The 25,352-nt window shown below is 45.0% G+C and overlaps 1 protein-coding gene and 1 long non-coding RNA gene across 2 annotated transcripts in view; one reads left to right on the top strand and one right to left on the bottom strand.

Annotated features, from left to right (window-relative positions):
- The window catches only part of BMP2 (bone morphogenetic protein 2), a 105,716-nt gene extending 100,779 nt beyond the window's left edge, over positions 1-4,937 (top strand). Inside the window, exons 4-5 of the mRNA XM_061364816.1 lie at positions 2,555-2,681; positions 4,270-4,937. Coding sequence (XP_061220800.1) covers positions 2,555-2,681; positions 4,270-4,293 — 151 coding nt within the window. The 3' untranslated portion in view covers positions 4,294-4,937. The remainder of the gene's footprint in view (positions 1-2,554; positions 2,682-4,269) is intronic.
- On the bottom strand, positions 1,875-20,501 carry LOC133218424 (uncharacterized). The gene is made up of 5 exons (XR_009727149.1): positions 20,358-20,501; positions 12,720-12,846; positions 4,227-4,401; positions 3,047-3,133; positions 1,875-2,312 (listed from the first exon to the last, which is right to left on the bottom strand). It is a non-coding gene; the product is annotated as an uncharacterized LOC133218424 (long non-coding RNA).
- Positions 20,502-25,352: the final 4,851 nt, after the last annotated feature.

Here is a 25,352-nt window from a genome sequence, read left to right as displayed (position 1 = left end):
CCTTCCACTAACTCAGAGAACCTTGTCTCAGCCTTTTCATGGCCTCCCACTCCTCTCTGCCCATAGAAAAGTTTGCAGCAATTGCCAAGTAACCTGTGTGGGAACGTGGAGAGGAAGAAAGGATGCAATTGCCTTTCTGAGCTCCAGCACCTTCATTAGTTAAATGTCCTCCTGTCTTCTCCATGCTAGTCCAGCTTCTACTGAATTTTCATCAGACCAAAAGAGGCCTTTAGGGCCATTTGAAAGTAACCATCAGATAAAAGCAACTGTCATCCTCCTTATGCAGCAGGCAAGGAAGCAGACATAGGTAGACTGGTCACACAGGAAGGAGAGGAGGGACCTGGTGACTCAGAGCTTTTGATTCCCAGCTGTCAGCTTTAGACGCCATTCCAGCCAAGTATAAAAGCACATGGTTATCTCTGAACTCATGAATAATCCCACTGTTTTAAGCCATAAACATTAGCATCAGGGCCTTAACCACGTGACTGTGCTCACCAAGAGCAGATAAACAGGAGCGCAGCCCTGGCTAGGCCCAAGATACTCTTCTTGAAATAGAGGAATCGCAGCAAACCTGGTGCAGGTTTCTAAGAGAATCACCAATGGGGATGCAAAGGTGGCTTGGTCCCCAAGAGGAGGGGTCCCTTAGGGGTGATGCAGCTCCTGTGCCAGCCCCAGAAGCTCTCTCCACACTGGAAATGAGTGGAGTTGTCCATCTCCTTCACAATTAACCTGTTGGATGCATTGAGGGCGCTGCTTAGCTGGCTACAGTGACATTGACCTTAATGGTGATTCCCCAGAGCACAATGCCCAGATGATACGACCCCAGTCCTCACGCTTTGCTGGAGGGGAAAGGGGCATTTGCATATATGATGATACCAACTGTCCTCTCCTGACTGGGATTTATTGAGTTCCTTACCCCTTTGCTCACACAGAATTGGGAAATAACCCGGTTATGAAGGAATTTCACCCACAAGCAGAGCTATCCCTTAAAACTCCACCATCCAGTTAAGGATACAGTTTACTCCCCAGCAGCTGCTTTTGACCTTGCCTTTCTAGCAAAGGGCTAAGAAATCAAGGTAAACAAGGAGGAAGCTGTGCTCCTGTTGTTGATGGGAGAGCGAGTGAAGCAACCTAAATTATACATGGCGTTGCCTACCACCAGATGGTCGGAGTGTCTCTGCCTCCTATTATGCAAAGTAATAGTTTCACAGACAAAGTAGAGGGGACCAGAGATACCAGAGCATTTGGGAAACATGTCCCATAGCTGACTGAAAAGTGTGTTTTACTTCGAGCTGGTAACATGGCATTTTAGCTGGATGCCTGTGGTTCAACCCTTCCCTGGAGGTGAAAGGTGTCAGCTCTGCCTCAGAGCGAGCACAGAGACTGTGAAGCCAACCAGAACTGGAGCAGTGATTTATAATGGCAGGGTTTAGGCTTTGCAGACAGGAGGTGGTGGTTTAAATAAAATGTTCAATAAACCTGGGCAAAGCCCATTTTGCTTCTCACTTAGAAGAAGCTTCCAGTTTGGTCCCTTGTAGCTGCGGGCACTGGGTTGTGATCTCTCAGCTGGAGTAATGGTGGGGGTGTTTGAGCTAAACGGACTGATCCCCATTGCCTAATATGTCCAAATATTCTTCCTGGTCTGCATCCATCTGCTGCTTCATGTCATTATGGCATGTCGACATGAAAACTGAAGGTGTGAATGGAAAGCTACTTCTGCTGGCTTTAACTTACGACAGTTCAGATATGGGCACAATGCTTCCCTGGGAGTGTGAAGTTCAGTGTGTGCGGAGGCAGTGCTGGACCACATTTCTGAGGCTGAGGATTCCAGGGGGCCTCCACTGGCTTCCCTTCAATCTCGAGCTTCTCTGCAGCACAGGCATACCCATCATGAGGGTGGGGATGAGAGTACTTTCTCCACTTCATGACTATCCAGTTATTTCATACAATTGTCCGGGTCCACGAGCACAGCTCCTCAGCACAGCATGAACCCCTGTAAAGAGCATGTATAGGAATAGAAATGTCTCTTATAAGCCCTACTAGGTTGGCCCCCATCATGTCCATTGTGCAAACCCACTGACAGGCAGGATGCATGGCCTTAATTTCACCAATAACTGCACTGATCCATATATAAAATAATCAAACCACTCACGGCTTTGGTTTGTGCATCATGTGAGCATCTAAAGGTTTTAAAAAGGGTACCACATAGATCTTGTACTCACCTATAATTTCTATCTTCTCTCAGATGCAGCTTTCATTGGAGTAGTGCAAGATATGAAATATGTCAGACTTCCCTTATAGCTCTTCTATAACTTAAATTCAACTGATTACATCTCAGATTAGCAGTGGTGACCCTTGTTCTCACTCAGCACTATGGGCTATCAGCTCTTGGGCTGGTTTCTGGAGCAGTTCACTGTGATGAGAAGTTCTTTAAGAATCAGTGGTGAATACTGGACTAAATTCAGCCACCCTTCACTTGGCTGCAGATTCCCCTAGCACAGATGCTGGGGTTTATAATCCACATGTAATTTCCTCCTCTTTCATTTCTCCCTAGGAACACAAGGGGAAACCAAATCAGGAAAGGACAGAAAGGACAGAGGAGCCCTGCTTGTGCCTGGTACACTGACTGGCACTCTGACTCCTTCTCCAAGCCCTTCCTTCAGACTACTGCCTGGCCTCAGGTAATTTGCATCACTTCCCAATCACTCAAATATAGTTAAACACAGCACTCATTCTGTAGCATTTACAAACAATGGGTCAAAAATGGTACCTTGGAGCTAGGCACGTGAAATATTGCTTTTTAAGGCATATAATCCCAAATCCATGGCATGGGAAAACCAAGAGTTTCACAACAAAGCATGGAAAACCCTAACAACTATTAGCTCGAACCCTCCCTTTCAGGCCGCACCCAAAACCCAAGTGAGAGTCTAATGGACAAATCCTCCTCTGGCAGGGGGCCGATCAGCCAGAGCACCATTCACCCAGTCCCAACCTATTTCACACCAGGCAAAATCCCTGTGGGAACAGACAATTCATGGCACTGTACCTTTACTCATGACAGTAACAGCAGACAATTGCTAGCGTCTCGGTGTCTGGCCAAAGCGGATGGCAGACGGCTGTCTGAAGCTGGGACCTGGGAAAGTGGGGATAACATCAGGAAAAAACAAAAACATCTTACATACCTACTACTCCCATCTCATCCCACTCTGGGGAGATGCCTGGTTGCTGTGGACTGAGTCAGTGCCTGGTCTTGTGGTCCTTCAGCAACCTGTGTTGCTACTGCGCGCTTGCAGACTTGGGGTTGTTGGCACATCCTGTCCTATCTGCTGTTTGCGAGGACTTTACAGCCAACACTGAGAACCAGTGGCTTGGCTATTTCCACCTTGTTTTGGCTGTTTTGGCCTACCTATGTGAACGAACATGCAGCCTTCTCAGTGGGTCAGCAGGTCAGGATGGAGCAACAGCACCTACATGGGAAGATTTGCTGGCTCCTTTGAAAAATCTCCCCTGATTTTTATTGGATCTTAGGTTATCTGCCTGGATCTGGGCTTTGATTCTCCGCTCTATAGCTTTATCCCAGGCTGGCAAGGGTAGTGCCTTTCCCTCAGAGACCACAACTGACAGCTCTCAGGGAGAGGGAGGAATGGGGCAGTGGTTGCGCTGTGAGGGTGGGGAGAGGGAAAGGCTGTCTGAGGCCACTGTCTGCATGGGGGAGCTGCAGGGCTGGTGAGGATGATCAGCAAGCATCTTCTTTCTCCTTCCCTGGGTTGCTTAACTCCATCTGGGGGACCACCACTCCTTGCTCTTCCATTGCACCCTCCCTAGGTCCCAAATTCCTGGCTTTTCCCACCCAGCTCTGCCATGCCAACTCTACCCCAACCTCCCCACTGCTCCCCAGGCAAGTCCTGTCCCTTCAGCTGCAGCATGACATTTGCCTATGTGGCTTATAAATGTTGGCTCTTCATAAAAATACCAGCCTGCCTGCAGGGAATGAGGTGGAAGGTAGACCACGATGAGGCCTTTTATTTCCTGCAAAGGTGTGTTTGCAAGACACTGGTGGAGAGCACTATGCAGATGCACAGAGACAGTATGCAGATCAGCGACACTGTGAAAGGCAGGACCAGCTCCCCAGCTGGGGGAAAATGGGTTAGATCAAACACTCATCCAGATTTCCATCAGCTGTGGTGACAGTTAGGTAGGCTGGCCATTTTGCATGGATGGCTCACCTCTTTGCCAGCTGTAATAAACATGGGTGCTTGATGCCAACAGAGCTGGGCTGAGCTTCACCAATAGATGCGTCTTCTTCCCCGCCTGCTCCATTGGTGCGAGTGGCCTCATCTCTGCAAAGTAAATACGTGAAGAGAAGCTAAGTGGGACTCTGGGTTGTACTCATGCTGAGAGCTGGCCAAAGAAGGAGAAAACATCAGTCTCAGAAGGGTTTTCAAGATTTGGACACCTGGCTTCATCTTTTGACTATGTTCAAACAGGATCTGTCAACTTGCATCAAGAAAATCAAGAGGAAGAAGAGCCTAGCCTTTAAAAGTCAGTGCTGCCATAGAATCATACCATCAACTAGGTTGGAAAAGATCTCATGACTAGAAAGTTCACGAAGCACATGGGAGAAAAAAGCTTAGTCTGAATCCATGACTTGAACACAAACCCACACCCCATAACCAAATATTGTGGGGTTCCTTTCTTGCTTGTTGTGCTAAAAAATTCTGGCCAGAATACAAAAAAGTCAAATGCAAAACAAAGCTCTTAAAAGTAATAATAATCTGCCAAAATTAAAGCTAAATTATGGAACTTCCACGTTCCTCAGCTGTGTGTGTTTTGTATTTGAAAAAGTTCACGTAAAGATTTCACCTACCTAGCTTTGGACGGTTTCATTATTAGCTGGCCACAAATGAATTAGGTGGATGATGCAAAAGTGGCTGCCAATAAAACATTTACACCGTTTCTTCCTTCTGTGTGAAACATCTTTTATATCTATGCATAGACGTATATACTATAAATAATAGAAATGATGCTCATATTTTATAGTAGGGATGTAAACACTGGTCCCAACAGCAGTGGCAAATGAACCACTCACATTTTCTGATTGCATAATTTGCCTAGAGGATGGATACATAATTACACTATAATTAAGTATAATAAACAGAGAAAATGATTTGAGAAGGAAAAATTATCACAGCCTCAACCACATCAGCCAGAAGCTCTCTTCTAATTAAGTTATTTTATTAAACAAAATGTTTTTAAGGTGGGTCCCCTTTGAAAATGTACATTATAGCCCATGTAATGCAATTTACTTTATAAGTAAAACATGGCTTGTGTATGGACAGATGATATCTGACAGGACTCATGAAATACGCAGCCATTGGGTCCAGTCCAGTCAGGTGTCGAGTCCCTCACACCCATGGTCCAAGGAGCAGACACTGCAGCAGCACATAAAGCAGCCTTTTATTTGTGCTCACCAATGGGCTCTTTTTATGTTGCTTGGGTTTGTTTTCTGATTTAAAGGGAGAAATGCAAGCAGGTAATTCTGGTGTTGTCATCCTGTAATGGTACAGTAGAGGTAAAGGCCAAGAAAAGAGGTAGCTCAAGCCAGCCCAAATACCTCATGCTATTTGGAGTCGAGTCTTAAAGCACTATTCCCTTTCAAATGCTTTTACCCTCACTGATTCTGCTCAGTGCTTGGCAAGATGTGCAGGTGGAGCTGACTTTTATGTTATTGTCACTGAAGAAACCCAAAACACTGGTTTACAGACTCAGGAAGACCACATAATCTGCTACCTTATGTGGCAAAGGCCATTGGACACCCTCCAGTTTGTTCCTCTTAAAACTATAGCTCCCTTAGCCACTCAGGGACCACAGGAGCTATTACAGAAGCCTTGGAGCATTATTCTGAAGGAGCCTGCTGCTCATCATGTTCCCCCTCCCCACAAAAAGTCCAGCATTAAGTTATAGCCATAAGATTTCTGTAGACATCTGCCTCATTTCCACATTTCTCTTCCTCTTGCTTGTGAGTACTCAGAGATTGTGATCAAGCCACCCCGTAGCCTCTCTTCTGTAAGCTCATTAGATCATGCTGCCTGATACAAATCTCTGCTGGTTTCTTGGCTCTTCAAGGCTCCTACAGCCTTGCCGTGTTCTTTGGGAAGATTCCTGTGTATCAGAGACCTGTTTTCTTGATTACTTAATCCCTTCTTCAGTTCCCAAGTCACTTGTAAAGTTTACTGGTAATGATTTAGGCTGTCTTTCAAGTTGCCGTGAAACCCAGCATATCCTTTGTAACACATCCCTTTGGAACCTGCTAGGGATGAGATCCAAGAACGGACTTACATTCAGTGTAGGAGAAAACATCCAAGTCCAAGGAAAAACCAGGGAAAGAAGAAATTGTGTCCTAAAATACCTGTTGTCCATAGCAGCACAAGGTTCAAAATGTTGAACATTATGTCATGAGAACATCTCTGAATGCCCCATGGAGATGTATTTCTCTAGCTCTCTCTACTGTATACACAGTGTACTGGGTAATAGAGAGAGCAGCCTGGTGATGAAGACTTTTTTAAGCTCTTTGCTTAGAGCTTTCCACTCTTAAATGTTTGCAGACCTTTAAACCACAAAATGTTGTCAGTTATTGACAAGATGATTGATGTGTGTGGTTAATGCTTGCAGGGTGCCCCAGGCACAGCACTTCACCATGGGTCTATATACTCCTGATGACTACTTCAGTTTCTCTCCTAATCTCATGTATTTTCAGCTGTATAGTGACCTGATTTCAACTAGGAGCTTCCATGAACAATCACGTGGCAATCACAGACATTGTAAACTCAAGCCAAAGAGTCATTTTCAAATGCTTGGCAAACGCCAGACCACAGAAACTCAATGTGTTGTAAGATTCCACTTGGTCCCATAATCATGGGTGGGAAAAAAGAGGAGGATTATCCATAGACCTCAAAGTGTTTTACAAAGGAAGACAAATGCTGCTATTCCCATTTATTGGATAGGGCAACGGCAAGTAGAGACTTGCACAAAGTCACCCAATTAATCAGCCAGAAAACTGCCACTGAAACCCATATTCTGGTCTAAACAGGTTCCCAGACTGCCCTCATCACTGCAATATCCGAGTACCCTCCAGTAGTATATTAAGAGCATTTGGGCATGTCTACACTGGCCGATGCAAACAGCTGCCTGCCAATCCAGCCCCCTTCTCAGCCAACTGGGCAACAGCCATCTACAGACTGAAGCTGTGTAGCCACGTTAACACCATTCTGAGCCCAGATGTATGAACTCCACTGCCACAAGGGGTGAAAGCTCAACCCAGCACCACCACTCTAATTCAGCTGTTAGACTGTCTCTGGATTAGATATACCTTTCTTTATTTTAAACCCCATTTCATCATCTATAGTTCCTCTCAGAGTATTTCCTCGTGCTTCAGTTCTTGCTAAGCCATGGAGACAGGGCACAAACATGCCGGTTATCTGGTTACAGCCTCATGGCAGCTTTGAAGAATGATCTAGAAGATGGCAATTTGAACAGGAATATTTGGATACAAAGCATAAAGAAGAAAAATCTCCAAAATATACTTATTAAGTCAGGAAAAGAGGGAAGAGAAGGAAAGCATCTCTTTAAACTCAAGATCTACTTGTCATGAGCAAGAGTACTAAAAAACTGGTAACTTAATAACCTGAAGGAAGAGTAGCTGTTATTACAGGGCATTGTACTGGCAAAGCTCCTATACATCACAACAATAATTCTCTCCAGACTTCTCTTCCCTCCCAAGGCATGAGGAAACACCAGTGCATTTAGCCTCAACCCCCTGGCAGGCAGCATCACTTCCTCGTGAGAGGCAGGGAGCTGACACAGCGAGAGGAAGGCTGTCCTTTGTGAGAGCTACAAAAGCCCCGTGTGACCCAGTAAGTCTGACATAGAGCTGAAGCAATGAGTCCTGCTCCAACGAAGCTAAAAATCCCAAGATGCTTTAAGAGCTCAGCACTACTCGTGCTCCCGAGGTTTAGAAATCCTTTGAGGGTCGCTGTGTTCATGCAAACCACTCCTAGCTCTGGAAGTCCACCTCTGCTCACCTTGATTTCACTTTCCTCCCATCAGCATCTACTTCCACTGTCTCCTGGCCATGGGACAAGGTGGGCTTTGATCTGGAGCTGCTCTCATGCTCTCGCCTGGGTCTTGTGTTTCTGGATCCAAATCCCTGCTGGCAGGGATCTGGCTTCATCAGCTCATCACCCTCTGCCTGGGGAAAACAGGGCAGCACGTAGGCAGCAGCGTTTCTCTGCAGCTTTGCACTTCTTGGACTTCTGTGCAAAGCCCTAATGGGTGAACGTGTGCTTCATGCATATGCAGAAAGGGCACAGACGCTGCTTGAAAAAGAACGGACCTGGTTAACTTGGCTATGATCATCCAGGAAGTTTGTGGCAGAGCTGCAAATAAAATCCAGACATTTTGCCTTTTGGGCCTGCGTCTTCACAACAACACTGTTCTTCCTCTGGGCATCTGGGCTTGTTGTCTTATCGGGATGCGCTGCTCAGCATGGCTTCTTAAAGGGAAAGAGTGCTGGGAAAGCCACGCTTTAATCCAGCCGAGAAAATGACACCACCTACAGAGGAAAACCCTGTAGCTTTTTGCAATTATTGCCATGCATGTATATCTTCCCCTCCCTTTGTGATCTTTACCACTTCCTCACCATATGTAAAAGGCCTGATCCTGATGAAAATAGTCTTGGTTCCAGAAATGCCACTCAGGCGATGTTGATTTACCTCCACAGAGGATGTGGGGCCAATGTTTTGGCCAGATTTTTCTGCAAGCAGCCAGTCACAGTTCTCTCTCCTCCACCCAGAAAGCTGGGGGAAGTCGTGCAGCAAGAACCTTGCTCTACTTCACCTGGCCCACCCAAGGAAGAGCTATTTCTGGATGGGCACGGAAAAGCCAAGCTTTGTCCCTTTAATCTGACATCTCATGCAAGTTGCTAAGCCTAATGTTTAAATTGAAAAACACCGACCTGAAAATAGCATTAAAGGAAGCAGAGGATTTGAACAGCACTATATTTTTAAGATAGTCTTTCTGGAAAACACTATATTTAAAAACTGACCCTTTTACCATGAGGTTTCTGAAACTATAGAGCCATCCCAAGCTTCCTGTGAGATAAGGCTTGTAATTTGGAACTGACTAATGGCACATAAACACAATTGGCTTTGTATTAAGAAGTCGAGTGTAATCATCTGGCAGTGTCATATTGCCCCCAGTCCAGAGTGGTTTGGGGCTGTTTGCGTTGGAAATTCAAGTTAAGTGCTACACGATGATGAAGGTGGCTCATCCTCCATGCCTGACAGAGGAATGGTGTCTCAGGGTACAAATCTCCCTGGGGCTTTGGAGAAAAACCCCTCCTTTTGAGTATTTATGGCCTGCTGTCTCCCCTGCTTATGATTTAATATCTAAGCCCATAACTCAAAGTGTTTGGAAGGGCAGTTGTTGAGTTGTGATGGGCAGAGGTTGCGCATTGCAACCTCCTCTTAACCTAAGTGACACAAACTCAAGACCCTTTTAACATGAAGACCTCATTCCTTCATATTGATTTGACATATTTCTACTAAAGGGCAAACCCAGGGAAACACAGGAGTTTCCGTGGTGGTTTTATGCCAAGCACAAGTATCTGCGTAGGAGCCTTTCAGACCTCTTTGCACTCCCAGAGCAAGGACCAGATCTGGCTTTAGTCTTTTAATTTTCTTCCAATTTGTTGGCGTGAAATCTGACAGCCAGGCAGATGTGCCTGCCTTGATCTTTGGTGTGGATCTCCTGTTGCACTCTCTGTTTTTCCAAGCCTCAATAGGGGAAAGTGGAATTGCTGTCCAGAAACATTAATCACAGCATCTCAGATCTGTAAATTCTCAAGAGTTTTCCCTCCTGGAGCACTGGAAGGCTTTGACCCATTTTCCAAAGTGGGTATAAAGCATATATACATAAGGAAAGCACACATACTTGTAGCATCTGCAAAAACATATGGTAGTTTCACATCCCACTAACCAGTTTCCTGGATTGAATACATATAAGTGCAGGCTTTGTGAGAACTAGCCCGTTTTGAATGCTGGGTTCTGACTCTCATCCCTTAACCACAGTCCTTCCTTGACTTTGTGAGAGATACCATTTCCCTCTTAATTTGGCAAGTTAATGCACACAGTCTTTCTGGATACTTATTCTTGTGTTGCCCTTTTTTTTGCAGGTGAAGCTATTCTCAGGCTCCACTGACAATCTCTTCTCCCATCTGCCCGTCTTGCCATTGCATACAGAGGGGTTGTGTTATCTCTGCTTAATCCTGAATGGCAAAAAGCAGCCATTTCCAGGAGCAGTAATTACACTTCAGATGTCTTGGGATTTTTCTGGGCTGCTAATCTACAGAGCAAATGTTTCCATCTAAATCTTTTGTTTTAATGAAAGACTGTTTTGCCAAAGGACCTGTTTTCCTTAAATAGACTTCTTTTGAAGCAGAACATCTAGAACTTTTGGCTGTTGTTTCTGACAAGGATATCATTTTTCCTGTCTTATCAACATTTTCTGTGCAAACATACCCACCTATCAGCATGTTTTCGCTTTTAGTAACCAACCTTGAGTCCAACGTGCCTTCTACTTCTAGCACCAAAGCAATAAACCCTGAAGAATGGATTTAAGCAAATGCATGTAGATACAGAGAGGCCCCCCTGCATCCTTCTGTGCCCGTGCCTGTGCCACTCCTCTTGTACATTAGTTTACACTCTTGGAAACTCCCAAAGAGGGAGACCCCAAAGCCCCTTTCTGCCCCCTCATTCCCAGCATCTCCTTCTCTTTATGGATAGAGCTTTCCTAAATTCTTAGCTCCTCTGTTTTGCCCCAGATAAAGCCAACTCAATCTTGTCTTTCCCCATGCAAACAGACCAGTGATCACTGTACCCTTTTACCATACCCATTTCACCTAGTGTCTTCCCATGTGAAGTCTCTCATAGCTGTCCTCAGTCTTCTCTAGACTAAACGAATCCAATGAAAAAAGAAATAAAATTCCTTCCAGGCCATGTTTTTTGAAGCCTCTTATCAGTTCTTTTGCTCTCTTCCAGACTTCCTCCTGTGTTTCTACCTTCATAAGGAGTACGGAGCACAGATCTGTGGTCTGGGCTTCTCCAGCACCAGACTGATCTCCACACAAAAGGTGCTCTTGATACCTCATCTAAAAACAAGTATCTTTCTGGCCAGATCACACGGTAGACTTAGATTTGAGCTTGCCCTCTACCAGCTCCTCTAGCACATTGCCAGTACCATGACCTGGTTCCTTACATGTATTTTACTTATGCACTTCCTTTTTCACCTAAGACTGTTTCTAAAGTCTATTCAGAACATTTATTGAGAACTATCTGCCTCCCCTCCCAAAGCTGGGGTTCTCCCAACCTATTCTGTTGTTTTAACCTACTGTAAAGAGTCCTGTCTGCTCCACCAACCAAACTGTTAATAGAGATTTAAATGAACCATGACCGGCACAGACTTCTGTTAATGGTCCTCTCACTTTGACAGTGAATCACGCATGCCTGATCTTCAAGGATATAATTCCAATCAATGGTTGAAAAGCAGCAATTATTTCTGTCAGACAGACATCATTTCTGATACTGACAGCTGTCCAAGGGAGACCTGAAGCCATGAGTGATACCAGTGAATAATAGACGAATACCTACTCATCACCTGTACTGGCTTGAGTACCAAGCCCTGAAACTACACTCTCTCCTATTTTTTTATGAGAGGACAGCAGCAAAGCCGGATTATTCATAGTTCTGAAAGCAGGATGGGCACACCAGTATGCCCCTAAAGCCAAGATGATGAGCTAATCAACTTTGTATTGTTAGAAGAGTCCCCACCTACGCTTTCACACAAAAGGCTGATTAGCTCACAGGTATGCAAAACTCTGGGAGGATGCCATCTTTCATCGCTACCAGAAGATGTTTAATATATGTTGCCAACACTTAAGTGTTTGTGAGTGCGTGTGTGTGTACATACATGCGCAGCCACTTGCTCTGGTCGCAGGAGCTGCTCACTGTGTTGCGCTAATCCGCCCTGCCACGGCACAGCCCTGTGCTGGGCATAGCTTCACTGCTTTGCTCTCAGCTGCAGCAGACAGGAGCACAGGAGATACAGCCTTCACAGCCCAAAGGAGCCAGATTTTAACAGGCTTGTCCTTATGCTGCTTCCAAAGGCAGTGGCTGTGACAGTAACAGTCATAGGATGGGAGAGGGTGTCACCATGGAGAGCAAGGAGGTGGTTTCACCTTTCTTGGAATGTCCTGGTGAAAGGAAAGCTAAAAGCACTCCACCATTTAAATCACTGATGGAAACACTAAGTCTGAGTGCATTAAAACATGCTCATCCCACGTACCAGCGTGCTCCATAAAGGAAGGTGAAACGTGGAGCAGGACTGTAAGGGCACATAGCAGCGTAATACTGCTTAAGCTGGTTGGTGTGATTCCCATTACTAACCAGGGGTGATGATGTGAAGTACTGGCTCCACATCATTGTTCAGCCTGGAGAAGAAGTTCTCTGAGGACACGTTACTATAGTCTTCCAATATGTAAAGAGGGCAAACAAGTAATCTAGAGAGAGACTTTTTACAAGGGCATATAGGGACAGGAAAAGGGGGAAGAAACCCTCCCTACTATCAGTAGTCAGTAATATATTTGCTGTCTTTTAATGGTGTACCTTATCTCATGTGCATAGGAAATAATGTCCTCTCACTGTCTTTTCCTGCACTCTTCTTCCATGCTCCTTGCTGAAGATTTGCAGGACATCAGGAATTCCCTATGCTCCCCATTACCTTCACAGTTATCTGGAAAAGAATGTGACAAAAAAAGGCATGCATTGAAATGTGCTTTGACAAATATATAACAATATATGTTTCCCAATGTATTTTAAATTTTCTGACTATAGTGTGTGAGCAGGAGAAGGTGCAGGAATGCATCACAAAAATGTCTGTTTGCAAATAGGGAAGTTTTCTTTAATCTTGCTTATACAGGGGGATAACTGCTCTTTTAGCATAGAGGATTTTTCTATCTGGGCTACCTGCATTCTAAGGATTAAAGATGCTGAGGGTGTCTCATCTGCATATCCTCTTCCCTGGGATGTGAAAAATGAGGGCTGGTTCATGTCGGGCAAATGAAGCCCTTAAGGAACTGAGTATGAATTCATGCCCTGCAGCTTGTGGGGAGAAATTATCCTGGGATAACTTCGGTCTATTGCTGACAAAATAACTGGCTAAATCCCAAATGGTTATACCCCTGTTACAGTTATACCAGTTGGACTCCAGCACAGCCCCTTCACCCAGTGGGAGCTTCCAGCCCAGCCATGACCTCTCCATTGCCGGCTGCTGTTTGCAGCACGGCACATCAAGAGAGGCGAAGAGGGAGTTTGTGGAGGCAGGCAGCTCCCTTCACTTCTTCTGGCAAGTGCTTGTACTTAATGCAAAGGGGTTTTACTTCATGGAAGTCTTTGCACCAAGTGACTTTGTCCTAAGCACTGCACTGCCTCGGTTATCGCCCGCACAAACATTCCCTTCAGATCAACATACCGGCTGGGCCAGAAATCACACAATTGATGTTTTGGTTTCCACTGCCTTATCTAAATCCAGTTACTGCTCAAAATGAGACTAAGTCAACAGACTTAATTGAATGAAAAGGCTGTGAGACAACCTAGAGATTTGTGGCTGTGTATGTCCATGCGGGAGTTAATCACTAAGCAAACACTGCGCAACAAACAGAGCTGGGCTGAGCAGGATCGGTTTTAATGTGGCCTGGAAGCTCCCAACAAGCTGGGGTTGCACGAGGCATTGTTGGGGCTGGCAGGAGAATTTAACAGCATCGCAAACAATGTCCTGCCATGGAGAAAAGCTGGGGATGGACAATGGAGCAAGCCATGAACAAACACTTCTGCTTGCTGCCTAGATTAGGAGATAGCAGAGACCCTGTAGGAATGGCCAAAAATAACTGCTCCCCTGTAATTGCTGCTGCCCGGATATGTGAAATAGCCCTGCTGGCACCCAGCAGTGAGGTGCTTGATGGCCATAGGTTATTTGTGGGGAGGCAGCTGCCAAACTCTGGATGTCCCCAGTTCCCAGCTCTTGCAGACATCACAGGTCTTTCCCAGCTATGCAGCTATTCCTAGCTCTGCAGCTCCACAGAGAAAGGTAGAACTGAAATACATGGGAATGGCTACACTGGGTCACACCACTGCTTCACCTCACTTCTCTCCCTGTCTCCAGTGCAGCCCATGAGCACACTATTAGGAAAGATCATTAAAACCTGTGTAAGATCATAACCAGGTCCTCGTCCCTGCTGTGACAGTGCTGCACAAAGCTTCTCCAGAGCTGCAGGAGTAAAAAGTCAAAGACTTACTGTGCAGTTGCAACTTGCCCTGGCAAAATCTGTGCCTCTCCTTTTTCTACCATCTGCTCACTTCAGAGGCCCTGTGTGCGTACATGGGCCAGCTGCTCTATAGGTAGGCTGCAGTGGGAATGCTCAGGTTCATGCCAATGGTTCATCTTAGCTGTTGCAAGAAGGGAGGCTGAAGCTGCAAACCTAAGATATCATTAAATATCTTCTAATACGAGATGGCTCACATACTTTCCTGGATGGTAGGACTCCATCAAGTGATGGAGAACCTGAATCGGGTTCTTCTGTAGGCAGCAAAAGCCTTTCAGACATCTAAAGGTGCCTTTGCTATGAGCAGTACAAAGACAGACCCTTGCCATTTCAGCTGGGGTTTGAACATGATTTTGGCTGGGAAAACTCACAGAGGGACACCACGCCTTGCATAGGCCACCCACTTGCACACTAGCCTGGGGCCAGGACATCTGGCTGTAAAAATGCAGTTGTGGTGGTGTCCCCTAAAGAAAGGAGGGCACTGAACATGGCTACATCCTTCCTGCTTAGGCGAGGATGCAGACACCACTGTTACATTTGCAACCCATTTAACAGCTCTTGCCCTTTGTAGATGCAGACAGGACAACCCCTCTAGCAAAGCCAGGGAAGATGATGAGCTTTGTGATCAGGTGCTGCATGGCCACAGCACTATGCAACGTCAAAAGGAACCGCTGCTGAATGCCCAGGTTTCAGGATACAACAATAACACATAGCACTATATTTCATTCTTTTAACAAAGTGCTGAATATGCAAAGGCTCTTTTCCCAGCTTCTGTCTCCGTCTTGGAAGCTGGGGAACAGCCGAGTGTGTAATTATTTTCAGATGCCATCCACTTTATTGATTATCTGAGTGGGATGCTCAAGCAAGGGCAGCTAATGCCAGGAGCAGAGCTCGAATGAAGCTCGCTGCCTTTGGGGAAAAGCTGAAATCAAACCACCAGATGAATGGGTCGTTGAAAACAGGCTGGAATATATTCCCTGTAGTCATTCCGAAAGTTCAAGGGCAGGGAAAAAGAAGACAAAAAGAAAGCAGCCGTGTCTGTGTTCACAAAACTTCTAATATCTGAAAGTGCTTAAAAAAAAACACACAAGTGCTTTTCTTTTCATACAATCGTGGAAAAACACACTAAGGTTTGGACTCAATGGTTTTGTTTTTCCAGCAAGTCCCTTCCAGGTTCCACGCGCCATCTCCGAGTCACGTCTGCTGGGTGAGCTTCGAGCTAACAGAGGCTTTAAGAGAGCTCGCTGTGATTTTGCCACACAGAGTTTCAAGTATCGGCTTGCTGGAAGTGCAGCGGAGAGGGAGGAGGGAAGGGAAGTGGTGCGAGCTTTGCCAACACACCTGCACAAGCTTTGGGCTCTCCTGGACAATCTGTGTGCTAATGATGTATAACCTGCAGAGCCTGGCAAGGCGCTCACTGAAGACTATAACAGACAGGCTATGCATGCCTCTGATTTCTAATTGCTTAAAACAAGTAATAACGCCCTCCATCACCCCGCTAACCCTGTGCTGTAGGTAAACGCTTAGGATAGAAACTGAGATGCATTCAGCTGGGAAGAGCTTCTACCAAGGTAAGGAACAAATGACAATTTAATTATGGTATTTTACGTCTATGTAATTCCTCTTCTAAGGCAAAAGGGAGGAAAAAAGCTGAAAGTCATTTCAGCTCCAATGTTCTGCTAATTTTGCTTTTGACTATTAGAGATGCAGCTGGATCCTATTTGTAATCCACTTTCAAATTTGCTTGAATTAAAATCCCAGATCACTGCTGTGTTTTCAAGTTGAAGTGTGCATAGTAGCCAAGGTTTATATTGCAATTTCTGGAGTTATGGAATGATGAGCTCCAACAGAGGAAAGTGTGTTGAATGCCTGAGTCCTGGGGAAAAGAAAAAAGGTTGGCATCAGTATTATTTGGAATTAGAGCTCCCTTGTAGAATAAATAGCCTTGAAGTTAATACAGGGCTACATTTTGTTCCACCCGCTGGAACTGGTCGGTGTGGAAGAGCAAAGGCTGCCATGGTGGAGAGGTAGGAATGGGAAGTGCTATTTAGTTAGAAAACCTGATTTCTGAACTTCCACCTGAAATTTAGAAGTTCCCCTGTTAGTTTGAGGCTTATTTTAATAACAGATTCCCTTCCTGACTGAAATAGCACAGTAAGACTGCCCTTGCTTTGAAATACCTGTGCTTTCTCCATTGCTACCTGAATGCGTCTTAAAAGCTGGCATTTCTGTTTATGTCTAAATCCAACAGCATGGGCTTGTTCTACTTTGCACCTGGAAAACACCATAACTCACATGAAGTTATGAATCCTTATATTCCCTGGGCTTTCCTATCTGCCATGACAATTCCCAGCCACTGCCAGGTGAAGCCAGCCAGCCAGTATTTATGGAAAATGAACAGACTAATCATTTCCAATAGCGGGACACGATGATGATATAATTGCAACAGTTTTCGTTGACATCCAAGCGGACGGATACGAGCCAGAAATGGGAATACGGGCTCCACCCATCTACCACCCAAATGTAAACAAGCCAGCATGGTTAAAAAGAGGACTAGAAGACAGGGCTCAGGCGTTCTCCTTCAGCTGTGTTATGCTATGATTGCCAAGTTGCCACACAACCTTCCTGCCAGGCGATTTATCCAGCCATAAACTGACCCTTACCTCACACAAAAAAAGTTGAGCTGCTTCTTTCAGTATCAGCTTCTTTTTAAACAGGGCTAAAAGCACTTTATTGTCAGTGAGAGATTATGTTTTGGAGATTGGGTGTTGTAGGGTCACAAATTAAACCTGTTAAGTACCTAAAATCCAGCTCAGCCTTAGCCATGACTGGCACTGTTGTAGCATGCACATGTTACTGCCAGCATGGATAAGGGAACACCTGCAAAAGGGAGGGAAGTGGGTATGAATACAGCTGGAGATGAGGTGAATAAGACTGATAGCTTCTTACAAAAGATTGGGAGCGGTTCTTTGGCTGATGGATGATTGAAAATCCAGAGGCGGATTGTGAGGAGCTTGATGTGATGTCACAGGAAACCAGGGTAAGTCTTTAGTTGAAATAAACTGGCAAAATAGTCCTGGATGCTGAGCAAAAGAAGCCAGTTTACAGTAGCTTTGTGAACTATTAGCCCCTTTCAGAGCAGAGTTTCTCACAGGAGATTGACAGAGTGTTTTCTTTCAGCAATAAGAGTCACTCCCATTCCAATGTGAGGATTTCCCTCATTAACAGAGAGAACAAAGCTATTCATGTTTGGGTAAGGGTGGTCCTGAGAAAAGCCTTGAACTTACCCTTATAACTCACTTCCTTGCCTCTCCCCAACTTGGCCTAAATTCAACTAAATTAAACTATTCCCCAAATTACATTTCCAATAAATTCACAACCCTGAATGAAAACAGCATCTGCTGCCTGTTGATGCATCTTCGCATGCAACGGTCAATCCATTCCTCCTGACTCCATCACCAAGAACAAACGGTGCTGCTCACCTTCAAGTTCTCATTCCTAAACAGGAGGCCGGCCTGAATATAGCTTGTGTATGCATCTTCTCTGGATATCACAAACCTCCTCAAACAGGCTGGTTAAAAGGAGGACGCTCTTGTGGAGGTCGGGGCAGTTTATATTAGTGAGGATCTGGCCTGTGAGGACTTGCACCTGCGGTATAAGGACAAAAAAAAGCCCATGTTCCAAAGCATGGTGACCTCCCAGTCTCCTAAGCTGTATGAAATCCCATTTCCTTTCTACTTGTGCTAAATGTAAAAACAGAAACAAAGGCACACACCTAAATAAACAGAAAAGCACAGACAGAGAAGGGGAGGGAGGCCCTAGCGCAGGTCCTACGCCAACTAGTACAGAGAGATGTTTCCTATTTGCGGTCTTTCGTGTTAGACCTTGCCATATCATGTGAATGAGAATGTGAGTGGGAGACTCGTTGGACAACGTTGGTTTTACAAATGTCTCACGATTGCAGAAACACCTGCTTTACATTATTTTTCTTGCTGGTCCACAACAAAATTCCTCCCTGGTCAACAGTTCTCAGCAGGCTTCATTTCTTGCTTCTCTGTGGATGGCTCAAATCACTGGTTTCTAAATCCTGGGCCACCACGAACCTGAACCTCCTTGAGTAGGAGGGGAAAAACAGAAGGCAGAAGGGCATTTCTGCACAGAATCATGCCAAAATGTTGGCTAGAGAGCCTAAATCTCATGATTCTGCTCACCATCAGGTGGGGGAAGCGGGGCAGAAGGGTTACCCAGGCCAAATGGACGGATCTGTAAGACCATCTGTTTTCAGCATGAAAACCTCACAGCCCACACCTATGCAACACACACCACTCCAGTCACCACAAGTTATTACTCTTGGTCTCCACCGCTTCCTGTAAAGCTGTAATGGGTCTGAGAGAGCGTCCAATGAAACCAAAGGGATCCTTTCCATTAACTCAATGGGCTCTGGATCAGGCCCAACATCTGTTTGGCCCTCTCTGTACACAGTGCAGCCAATTTATTCTTTATCCGTTCTTGGGCCTCTCTCTCCAATAGCATCCATATTTTCCTACTTATGGTTGTCATTAGCCACACTAAGCACCAACCCCAGTAAGGGACCATCCTTCCCCTCTTTGGCAGCCAGTCCCCTCCCATGGCATAGCCACGAGTGCTGCCCAACCCCATATCATTTTGGCCAGGTAACAGTCTCTCCTTTCTCCTTGTTCAGGTTTCCAGGCTATCCCTTCAAGCTGCCAAGCTCTTCCTGCTCTTCCTACTCTTCCCACCAAGGATAGGGCTGGTTTTTGCTTTCTGGTTTACTGTAAATCTGGCCAAGAATCAATACAAACACCAAACAGAAAGGTCCAAGAGCCCATAAGACACCTGAAGAGCATTGTAGAGGAGGGGCATGTTCTCCAAACAGACATTTCCCACCTTGGCTGATGACAACGCAGGCAATAAATTCTCTAGCAATCCAGATTACAAAGGGTAACAGCCAACAGGCAGCTCCATACTCTTATATTGGGATCCAGAGGTAGAATAAGAGACCTAGCAATAAATCTCCAAGCTGTCTGTATAAAACCAAGTGTGTGGTGCATATATATATGTATACATATATACACATACATATATATTGTATATGTGCATAATGCCAGTTAACAACACTTAAGTTTCCAACCACTCTACAAATACAATCTAATTCGTGATTCAGGTTGGAGAGACTATGCTGGGACTAAGCACAGGTCTTCTCCAGGTCCCACAGTGACAGCAATAGCAATGGTCCATGAGACACCACCCGTTCACTGAGCAATACACAATATTAATTTCTTTATGACTTTGCTGAGCCCTTAGATTCCAGGGTCTTTTTTCATCCCATCACACACAGATTTCCGTGCTGCGAAATGCATGCTACTGCTAGGCAGAGCAATAGCCTTCATTTACAAACCAAGCAGCTTCTTCCAGCACAAAACCAACTTTCCAGTGTTAAATCTATAGATCCTTCCAGACATAGAGCTACAGATTTATTTAGGCACTGACACTGTGAGAATCCCATGCAAAAATACCCCCTCACCATATCCCAAACTCAACATGATTTTGGAAATGCAAGTGTGGTGCCTGAGGCCAGATGAGCGGACTGGCAGGCTGCTGGCACTGTGCATAGGCACATACATCTGCATGCCAGGTAGTTACTCATTCCTGCATACTTCCCTGATAAAATCTGGATTGCCTAAAGCTGGTATTTTCACTCCAGTTTCCTTATCAAGGTATTTACCACCTCCTGTCTGTGCCTTGCAGACCGAGGGTGTTAAATGCTCCCTTACTCTCTCTTTGTGGTACAGTGAGCTCAAGCATGTAGGAACTGCCGTACAGGATGGGATTTCTAAACCCACTGGAGCACGCAGTGGGTGGCTGTTGGCCTGGGCTTGATGGGATCTCACCCTGTTTGTACCTGGGATGTTGTGCTTTTGATCCTCAGGCTGGCTTTCTGCAGCTGGCGGGCTCCTTCCTGTGTTTTGGGTGTTTGTTGTGGTGTTTCCTGGTAGTCCCTGGTTGCGTTTTAAAAGCTGTTGTCTCCTGTGAAAGGTTCTATCCTGGTGTACAGCTGCATGAAGAGGATGGTCTGGGATGAAGTGTCAGGAATAGCAGTAGTGTAAATGGCACCTCAATATAGACACAGAACATCTTTTTCTCTCTAAAAGAAAAAGCATCTCTCTCTGTAAATAACAATATTGAGACAGGCCATTGATCACAAAGGCAAGTTGCTCTTGGAAACTTTGTGCAGTCCCTTTCCAAGAGCACCCCCACACCTCTTTCCAACAAACTGCTGATACAAATCGTCTGGTTTAGCCAATGGCTCTCACACCCTCTTCTTCACATGAGAGGGAACATCACTCCCAACATAAAGTGCTTGATGGCTCTGCTGTTCCCTCCCTAGCCTGATAAAAGGAAAAAGAGATACAGATCCTGAAACAGTATATAAAAGATTATTAATATCCTTGAAGAAAAATATTAGATTACCCATTGTAAGAAATAAGTTTAATTTCACAAACATCATAAGTATTTCATCAGTTTAAAAGTAATACTTATGGAAACTGACTTCGTCCACTGTGCACTAGGGGAGAAAAAAGTTCATTTTGGGGTGCTGATTCTACCAACAATGCCACTCTCAACCATTCCCATGAGCATTACACTATAGGAATATAGCTTTGTTTCTGAAAAAAAGGGGTTTTGGCTAAATTCAGACAGAATTAAATGCAATTTGACTTCAGAAATATCAAGTCCTTTTAGTTCAAAAATATAACAATATAGAGTTTTTCAGGCTTCATATAAAAATATTTTCTTCTGCTATTTCGGCTGGACAACACTTATTGGGACCTAGGAAAAATACCTCTATTTTAGTGCTTAACCCTTCTGTGGTCCTTCTGCTGAAAGATGTTAGACTTGGATCCAAGGTGGGTGTCATACATGACAGTGTCCAGCCCGTGAGAGCATTCTGAACCCCACCAGATGGGCAGAACAAGCCCTGTCCACTGTCAGCGGTGAAGGAGAACCAGGCAGGGCTCCTGGGGCTGGTTTATCCCATCACTTTGGCTTTTGGATTAGCCAGCTCTGCAATCAGAGAGATGACTCCATATCTGAGGTGGCGTTAATTAAGTGCCAATTGCAATGAAGGCATGATGATGTGGGCTTCAACGGGAGCTGGCTGCCTGGGATCATGCCCTGCAACCAAGCTATAACCTGCTTTGCACCCTACTTCCTTCCGGGATTAAGACTAGCTAGGCTAAAACCAGCTTGAGACATGCCTGCTCTTGCTGTGATTTCTCCTGGGCCTTTCTTAGGAGCTCTGATTTTTTGGAGGTCCTGTGCACCTGCCACAGCCCCTTTGTGCCAGGGTGCTGAGTGCCCAACGCATGGGCAGGAGCAGTCCTGGGATGCCTAGAGGAAGAAGGACAGGAAAGCAGGTGCTTTACAAAGTGCTAACCTACTGTTTCATCCTGTCCTGCAACCTCCAAAGACAGCGCTCAGGAATAAAACGCACGGAACCACGTAGTGTGAGAGAGCAACTCAAAAATTACTCCTGTAGTGAAGAAACCACATAATATATTCAAGATGTCAGAGGTTAGCTGTGGTGTATGTGAATCATGCTGCAAATACCTCACCTTTAACTTTACCGTCGTAATTAGATTACAAAGTTTTTATTACAGTTTTAAATTCTGCCTTTATAGGTTGCTGCCCAGCTGTGCACTTAAATCTGGTTTTATCACACTTTCTGAGCTCATCACATTTAATTCTGCCCCTACAATGCTGGATTAACTTTAAGGGTCGCTGAAGTCAAGAAGTCACTCACCCTTGCCCTACTAATGGATTCACACCATCCCTGCATGGCCCCTAAGAGTGATGTGTACAGTAAACTACATTTATAGGCACGGTGGAGGGGAAGGGGCATTGGGGTTGTTTATTTACTCCACTGCTGTGCTCAGCTATCAGGATATTTGCACAGATTACTGCAGTCACGAGATGTTGTTTACCTCCAAAAGCCTGTTGCAATGAAATCTCAGCAGCACTGCTCTGAGAGCTCAGAAAGAGAATATCTAGGTCTGCCTGTGAGAAGTGGATGGCTGATTATTGACGTTTATAGACCTGTATAATCTGAGGAGCTGATCAATTGTTTCCATTCAGAAATCCAGAGATCACACCCTGCCATCACAATCCTCCTGCCAGAAAGCCCAGATCTGATACTTTGTGGGGCCCATCTCTGATATTCAAAGCAGTCCCAGCAGAATAAAAAACATTATATTTTTCTACAGGTGTCTTCTTCAATCTTTCTTATCATCAAGAAATCAAGGCAAGGCACAAAGGAAACTCTTCATCTAAACAACATTCACCCCCCAGGTTTTACCTCAGTCTGTTCTTCGATCAGCAAACATCAGATGGGTTGGTGTCAGATACCACCCGAACAAGATGATCCATTGTCCTGAAAAATTCAGCATGTAAATGGGCAAATAAAGGACAAACAATATTATTTCTTTTTAAAAAATGGAGAAATGAGGTACTGAGTGTCCATCCGAGTGATTTACATGAAGTCACAGGGGGAATCTGAAAGGGATCTGGGAAATACAACTAGTTCCAGTGGAAAGGTCATTTTTTTCTTGCTGAGGGATGCTTTGAACAGAATTAGAACAGACCTGAGACAGAGATGGACAGCAGGGACTTCAATGAAAAATGGGGGGCAAAAATCATCACTGAGTAATGCCATGACAATTTTTGACCTTTGTTATTCAATGACTAGACACAACATCTTTGGACCCGAGGTTAATAATCTTCAGCAATGTACAACCTTCTCCCAAGGAATGTGTGGTGATTAGGGCAAAGAATTTCACATGGTCACAAAATATCTATCTCAGAGTCCTGGGCTTATAAAATACTCTATTTCCTCCATTAATTGTGTCCACGTGGAGCTGTAACTAAGTAGCTGAAACAAATAAAACCAAAGTAATATTGTTTCCTTTTAAAATATTTCACTTAATTTGTGGAAGAGGTTTGGGCTCATTAAAAATAGACCATCTCCCATGAGGGCTTTATCCTTTTCTTCTCCAAGTCTCTCAACCAATCCTTAGTAATGCACAGAGCAGCGCACTCCTCCTCGGCACAGCCCTGGCTGGAGCCGCTCTCGTTTGACTCAGCAGCTCCTGCCGTGCTGGGCAGCGAGGGCAGGCAGCGCTCCTCTGGCTAAGCAAAGCGAGGCCTCGGTGTCTTCTGATGCGTCATTGCTCTGAAACAAACCGTCAAGTGTTGCTGACTAAAATTTCCTCCTTCCACCTCCAGCTCGTTAGGAAACTCCACTCCCTCCTCCCACGTTAAGGTCTGGCTATCCATAGTTGTGGAAATAACAATATGTTCATTGCAAAACGAAGATGCGAGAAATGCTTAGACCTCAGTTAGGGCTTACTTAAGTTGAAGCTATTGTGCAGGCACTTGGCTTCTTCTGGTGGATCTTAGTCTGCTCCCTAATCTTTCAATGTGAGTGATGAATCAGTTACAGGTGACATCAGAAACCGCTGTGTTGTCAACAGACCGTGACAATTCCTTTCCCTGACCTAATGTCAATCACAAAGCAGGGGACAAAGCAGATGAGGCAGAGGTGAAGAGCAACCTGGAGCAAGGGTGTTAGGCTGCAAGAACAACCTCTGGAAGAAATCAAAAGATTCCACAAATTCCTTTCCTGTTTAACACCATTTTTGCATCCTCATAATATCTTTTCCAAGTCCGCTCCTCCAAAAGAAAGGCATCTGCAACCATGACCCTAAAGAAAAATGGGAGAAGATCTGGTAATTCCACGCAGTCCCTGTTGTGAACTCCCCCATTGCTGCTATGCTGTGACGTGAAAAGTTCTCCTGCTGCAGTGTAACTGGGGCAATGGCAAGACCCAAGGATGGATGAATGATGTTGTGTATGACCCATCCCTGGAAGTGTTCAAGGCCAGGGTGGATGAGGCTTTGAGCAACATGGTCTAGTGCAAGGTGTCCCTGCCCATGGTAGGCCATTGGAACTGGATGAACTTTAAGGTCCTTTCCAAAACAAACCATTCTATGATTCTATGATGGAAGGATCTGACCAAAGGGTGCCAAATACACATGCATTTCACATAGGGCAGAAACTGAGACTGATCTTTGCACTAGAGTGTTTCACTAGGTATTAAAGCCCTGTTGGCATCTAATGTCCTTTCCCTCTCCCCCACTACTGATGGGGCCCCAAATACTCACCACGTTATCTGTTATCATATGTATGTTATGGAATACATACTTCAGCCCTATTTGATGGAGACATTTCCATAAAATTGGATTCTGTGATCCCCCTCCAAATTTCTCCTTTTCTTTTGTGGGCCCAGTTGCACTGCAGAAGAATTTACACCAATGTTACCAGACAACAACCAAACTATTCATGAGGACATCCCAGTCAAAAGATGTAGAGGAGTTCAGAGGCTCCCCAGTGCTGGGTCACCCCAGTTCTTCTCACTGGTTTTCTTCACCTTCCAGGGGGCAAACCATGTCTGGGAAATTACTGGTGTCCTGCTGTTCATTATGGACACCACTGGAGACCAGGATATGGTCTTGTAAACTGTAATTAGATTGACAAAGCAAACTGTCACTATGACCTCTCTAGATCTTTAAAAGCACATGTCTCTAACTGCTATGATTATACTCAATATTTCATTTTGGTAATAACAATATCATCCACGTTTTCCTGTCTCCTTCCTTTTTCTGATCATAACCTTGTTAGGCACAATAGAAAAGTCATCCCTTAATTCTCTTTTCTCCCCATGCTCTCCGCCTTTGGGCACGATCACTCTCCTCCCCAGATTAAAAACAATATAAACAGCTTCTCTGCTCTGGATGAGCTGAACAGTAAGTGTGGGGCTTTTCTGGAATATACTTAAAAGTAA

This window comes from Neopsephotus bourkii, unplaced genomic scaffold, assembly GCF_033783945.1.
Source record: "Neopsephotus bourkii isolate Nb327-2 ecotype Australia unplaced genomic scaffold, CSIRO-AGI_Nbou_v1 NB_1250, whole genome shotgun sequence".
Lineage (NCBI taxonomy): Eukaryota > Metazoa > Chordata > Aves > Psittaciformes > Psittacidae > Neopsephotus > Neopsephotus bourkii.
The sequence above is the reverse complement of the archived record's forward strand: the minus strand, read 5'-3'. Positions and strand labels throughout refer to the sequence as shown.